General features: G+C 36.0%; 1 protein-coding gene across 3 annotated transcripts in view; it reads left to right on the top strand.

Annotated features, from left to right (window-relative positions):
* pnpla7a (patatin-like phospholipase domain containing 7a) overlaps positions 1–5331 on the top strand; it is a 35169-nt gene extending 29838 nt beyond the window's left edge. For 2 of the 3 annotated variants that reach the window (XM_058057115.2, XM_058057118.2), the window contains 4 exons: positions 1–80; positions 1686–1770; positions 3743–3858; positions 4639–5331. The exon at positions 1–80 is cut by the window's left edge and continues 40 nt beyond it. In XM_058057115.2, the coding sequence (XP_057913098.2) occupies positions 1–80; positions 1686–1770; positions 3743–3858; positions 4639–4761 (404 nt within the window). In that variant the 3' untranslated portion in view covers positions 4762–5331. The remainder of the gene's footprint in view (positions 81–1685; positions 1771–3742; positions 3859–4638) is intronic. The other variant, XM_058057116.2, reaches the window with a different exon arrangement.
* Positions 5332–6361: the final 1030 nt, after the last annotated feature.

Here is a 6361-nt window from a genome sequence, read left to right as displayed (position 1 = left end):
GGAGTCGCAGCGGCGTGGTGGAGAAAATGCTGAAGGACAGACACCAGGAGGAGTTTCACAACACTCAGTGCAAGAACAATGTAAGCACCCACTTTGGCTTCCTTCCTGTCTCTTACATCACAATCCCTCAGACGCAGGCGGACTTTTCGCCGTGCGCGTTAGTCCAGCTCTTCACAGAAACCCCGGGCACGACAAAGCAGACTTGACATTTTGATGAAGCGTTCCATCAATAATTGGCTTTTTTCCATCCTTCCGAGAGGAACAGTAATCAGCTTTTATGCTGCACTCTGTGTTTTTACGCCAAAAGAGCCCCAGCGCCCCAGCTTAGGTCTCACTATGGCTTTAGCCTTGTTGTCCTATCGCTCCTCGACATACTGTTCTCTGGCCCGGGATTGCCATATGCCAAAAACGACTTGTTTCATAAGACAAACACACAGGCACAGGACGGATTCATCTTCCAAATCATTATACCTGACAGTCTTTTATTTATGAAGCCTGTTTTCTTTCTACTGCACTTTTCCTTCAAACAATAGAAGCCAACCCACACATGCCTTAATGAGGCTGCAGGTTGCAACAATTCTCTTGGGGACTGGGGGGGGGGCAATCGCGACGCTTTTCTATGTGATTACCATTTCTTTATGTGTTGTGCGTGGCCAAAACAATTCTTTTGGCGGAGATTTCCTAGCAACCCGAGAGAACAAGCACTTAACACTGAAGCCTTTAGAGCAGTGGTTCTCAATCGCCCCCACCGAGGGGACTAAAATGTTTTCACGCCCCCCCCCCTGATTTGAAATACGATTGAGAAACTGATAACACATGTTTACTGTATTTATCTCTACACATGTTGACAGGTCTGCACTCCCTGCCTCTCATGCCCCCCCCCGATAGTTCACCACGCCCCCCACGATTTGAGAAGCACTACTTTTGAGTACATAACATTCACCACAGCTTTCATAATACGACTAAGGAAAGGAAATATACAATATATCATTACTTCAAGTATGGTAAGATTGATTAAATATTTTTTTAAATTACAAAATTAATATTAGTATTATATTTAAAATGCATTTATAATGTCATTATTATTAGATATTATAAAATGAATATAAAATTTCCAATTGTCTGCCTGGTTTTGTGGGTTTTAGTACATTGGATTGTCAATGCAGACCTACCAACATGTGCAAATTTATGGTACTCAACATGCATTTTGACGCTTGAATATGCTTGCATGCTCTCCATTTTGTTTTCGTTCTCCTGGTTTCATTTTTAATAATAATAATAATAATTGTTATTATTATTATATATAAATATGAGGAAAAATGCCAGTCATGATGTGCTATATATATATCACTATATTGACACTTACTATGGTACCCAGTATGTCATTGTATGGTCATATCACCTTGTACTTTGGTACGTGACAAAAAATATTTTTATTTTTATTTTTATTTTTATTTTTATTTTTATTTTTATTTTTATTTTTATTTTTATTTTTATTTTTATTTTTATTTTTATTTTTATTTTAACTTAAAATAATAACTTAAATTATATTAGGAAAGCAGGAAGTGAACAAATGTAATGGTTACTGATTGTAAAAGTACCAGATGGAGGGGTAGGATTTAATAAGCTTTGCTTCTTTTTACCTTTCCTCTCCTCTGGACTCATGTCTGTGTTTTGTTTTCCAGGTGTTGACGTGTCCCAATGCTTCCTTCACTGACCTGGCAGAAATTGTGTCTCGCATCGAACCTGTCAAACCTGCCCTGGTGGACGGTAAAGGGACAGACACCAAGACCCTCTTTAACGCTATTAGTCTTGCATCTTAGCAAGTGCGACCCCCCAGTACACACATACTACAGTAGTATACACACATACGTGCATATCGATACTATATCATCTATGGTGTTTAGTGAAGAGTGACCCAAGATGAAGCTGAGGGCAGATACGCTGCTTGTGTTGCTCTTTCTCCACTATATTTAAAGAAGGTGTGTCCAAAGTGCGGCCCCGGGGCCATTAAAAATCTAAATATAAAAATGAATTCAAAATAAAAATAAAGTAAAAAAATATATATAATTCAACAAGATAAATAAGGAAGAAAAGGGGAAAATCAGCAGAAATTTCAAAGTCCAAATATTTAAAATAATAATTTGTAATCTAATGAGAAAAAATAACATCATTTTGGTGGCATAAAGTTGAAATATTAAAGACATATATATATATTTATTTAGGTCGTAACGACAAACAAAACTAAAAAATAAGTTTGAATTTTTTAAATTTACAACAAAGAAGCTGAAAGTTTTGGAAAATAAAAACACAGCAGAAATAAAAAAAAAAGAGAATAGCTGCAATTTTACAATAAAAAGTCAAAATATAAAAAAATGTGTCAATTTCACTTGAATAAATGTAGCACCGAGTTGAAATATTAAAGTCAACTTATTGTTTTTATTTTAAAAAGTGAACTTGTTAAAAAAAAGTCATATTTAAAAAAGTCATATTATGATATTATGATAAACAAAACAAAGAATGAATTTTTGGAAAATTAGTTTACAAAAGTTATCATGTTATGAAAATATAGTCATAGTTTTGAGCAAAATGTACAAGACAAAATTTACATTTTTTTAAATAAAAAGAAAAATGGCAGAAATGAAAAAAAAACTGCTATAATTTTACAAATATTAAGAGAAACAAAAATTGTATTCTGACAAGAAAAAAATTGGCAATTTTACCTAAATGACCTCCTGACATTGAGGAAAAAAATATTGTAGCATAGAGTTGAAATATTAAAGAAATGTTATATAGACAAAATTGTAATATTATGAGAAACCAACAAAACAAAATTAATGTTGGAATTTTGGGAAAATTTTGTTTTGGAAGTTATAATATGAATATAAAGTCAAAATATGATGGGAATAAAATCAAGAAGAAAAATATGGACATATTTCGAGAATAAAATTAAAACATTAACAGGAAAAAGTGGAATTTAAAAAAAAAATAATTAATTAAAGAAAATTGTAACCTTGTAATATGAGACAAAATGCAATTAAAATTTTTTGGGAACTTTTTTAAAAGTCCTAATATTATGAGGAAAAAAAATAAAGTTGTACTTTTAGGAAAATGAATTGGAACATATATAATACATATTATAATATGATGGAAATGTGCTTCATAAATAAACTTCATGAATAAACTTAACCATAATATTACGAAAATAAAATGTACAAATATTATTTGAGAAGAAAGTTGAAATAGTTTGAAATTTCCAAAACAACAACAAAAATGGGAAAAAAGATTGAATTGGATATTAATAATAGGCTTTTTCACCTACACTGCACCTAGTATTGGTTTATGAAATATCAAAGTAGCAAAGTTCATCCTATCATTTTTGGCAATGTGGCCCTTGCTGGAAAAACGCTTGGACACCCCTCCTTTGAAGCAACAGCAATAAATGACTTATTCGCTTTATGCTTGGAAAAGGCGTGCACATGCTTCCGTGTACAGTCGTGTGAAAACACGAGGACGATCTTGTCTTAGCAACTCATTTAACATTCGTCTAATGACGATAAAACGTGCATGTATGCATTTTGACCACAACCCATAGGGGGCGTAAGTCAGGGTGTCCTCATTTTTTCACGTGGCCGTCACGTTCCTGTCTTTTCCTTCACCTGCATGCTCCACTCCTACCTGCTGGCCTCCAACTCCACATCACACAATGTCATCCTTTTGTCCTCCCCTTCCTCCCCGTCAGAGGAGTCAGACTACCACACTGACTATGACGAGGAGGCGGTGGAGAGCGCTCTGTCTGACCTGGAGCTATACACTCACTATGGAGAGCACACTGAAGGGGAGGAGACGGCGGACACGGTGCGGGCCTCCGGTCGTATGGGCGGGTGATCTCTTTTAAGCACATGCACTTTTTGTCTTTTTGTCACTGTTTGGAACACTTCACTTTCAGTACTTGAATAGTGGATTTATTACTATTAGACAGCATTAATAGTATTAGTACTAGTAGCAGGTATAGTGTGGATAATAACAACAATAGCTAACAATGTCATTTTCAGTGTCAGTTTTTTTTTTCCACAAACGAAAATAAGTGTACATTAACAGTGGTGTCAAAAAGTGTTTACCCTCTTTCTGATTTCAGATTTTTTTTTTTTTGTACACTTAAATGTTTCATATTATCAAAGAAATTGAAATTAGTCAATGACAACACAACTGAACACAGAGAATTTGCTTTAAAATACATAAAAATAATATTATGACTTCATTTTCATTGCATGACTTTATTTTAGAAATTTTACAGCTTGGAGTAAATTACAAGACCATTTATTTATGTATTTTTCCTGAAATGTTGTACTGTTATTTACAGTATATTTAATACTTGTACTGACCTATTATTAGAATTTAAATATGTATTTATAGTTTATAAATATTTCTTTTGATTTCAAATATGTATTGCATTTATTCATATTTATATTGAATTTTTTAAAATAGTTTTTCCATATTTATTTTGAATTAATTGATGTCTTTTTTTCTTTAATGTAAATAGTATTGTCAAAATATGAACATAAATATGTATGTTAATTTCATCTCATGTTCGTGCGGTGACAAAAACGTGTTTATGAGCTTCCCTCTTATCCTCAGGATGAAGAACTGGATGAGCGAAGTGATCGCCACCGCCGCAACCACGCACTCTCTGAAGATCAAACACATTCACTGAACAACTTCGCCAATCAGGAAGTACTTTCCAAGCCGTCCAGCAAGTGATGGGAGACGCTGAGCGCCAGCGTCTGTACCACATGACTCTCTTATTGAGACTGTAGTGGGATCGCACCAGAAGAAGAAGGAATTGCAGCCGCAAGGTAATCTACAGGAAGCAGAATCAGGACCACACGGATAAACGTCAGTGTGTCCCTCATGCTGCTTCGTACATTTATTTTGGAAAGAACAAACAAAAAGAGAGCCTATGCAGAATTTGCTATGATTTTGTGCCATAAGTAGTTTATCATACTACTACTACTACTCTACCTTTCAATCCTATATACCGCCTTGAGTAATTGTTACTGTTTAGATGTACAAGCCTGTCTTTAGCGCTTCCGTGCGGGAGAACACGTGCGTAGCCTGGGCAGCACCCCTGCACGGGTAGCTGCGTGGGCGGCGTCACTCTACAGATGCACTTCAATGCAAACGTTCATTTACTGACTGGTAGTGCTTCCTGGAGGGCACTACTTTATCATATAGCATTTACCTCATCGCTACTACATCGTTACTATTTAGTAGGAATATAGAGATGTGGCATTAATCATCCTCACCTCAAAAAATATTACTATTATTATTGTCAAAATAGATCCTTATTGATTGTATTGTCTGATAGTGATCTGTGTATTTTTTTTTAAATCTGGGATATTTGGACAAAAATATGGGGACACCCTCTAATAATAACTACAGGAAGTTAAAGTAAGTAAACGACCCGCATAGGAGGCGTGTCTCGACTACAGGATGTCGAATCTCCATGCGGGCTTCGTGGGCCTTATTATGTCATTCCAGTGCCGGGAGCCTTATCCAAGTACAGTGGAACCTCTAAAGCACAACTGGATTTTCCTTGGATTTTTGATATTTTATTTTGTCATGTAAGTTTAAAAACAAGCCGACGTCTGTATTATGAAATAACGAAGGAGCACTCAATTTGAACTTGAATGGCAAAGAGGTTGTTGTATCGTAGCCTTCTTAAAGGAAAAGTGCACTTTTGGGGTGAATATTGCCCATCAGCCACAATCCTTCTGTGAGACATGAGCTTTCTCTGTTCATACATCCTAAAGATATCAAAATAGCTAATAAATGCACATAATGGGACGCACCTATTCTGCCTACAAAGCTGTTAAAACATCTTTCCTGGGTGCAGTGACTTCACGTAGCAACACAGTAAGGAATGCTACGCTTAGCGTTACCTTTTCCAAAAGGTTTTTCCCCTGTGTTGCGACTATTACACGACAGTCTTTGATCTCAAACTATTTAAAGACTCATTATTAGAGGACGTTAGAGCTGAAGGTTTGTGTACTAAAAGGGAGCTGGAAAAGATCACAACACAAACAATTCAGCCGTTAGCTGTCCCACTGCAACAGCCAACCAGGAAGTCATCGTCCCACTCGGTATTGGAACGCATTACGCCATAGCTGGATGAAACCGTCGTGAGGAGCATTGGCCCTTCACTGACTCAAGTTGATTTTTGTGAGCGCGTGTGTGGGGAAGGTAGTCGCAAGCTGGCTACTCGTGGTGTCACTACACCGGTAAAATAGTTCTTGGGCGTAACAACAACGGCGCTGTACATTGGTTAATAAGCATAATCACATTATGGACATTTGGTGTG

The sequence above is a fragment of the Doryrhamphus excisus genome, linkage group LG19, assembly GCF_037039965.1.
Source record: "Doryrhamphus excisus strain RoL-2023G ecotype Guam linkage group LG19, RoL_Dexc_Guam_v1.1, whole genome shotgun sequence".
NCBI lineage: Eukaryota > Metazoa > Chordata > Actinopteri > Syngnathiformes > Syngnathidae > Doryrhamphus > Doryrhamphus excisus.
The sequence above is the reverse complement of the archived record's forward strand: the minus strand, read 5'-3'. Positions and strand labels throughout refer to the sequence as shown.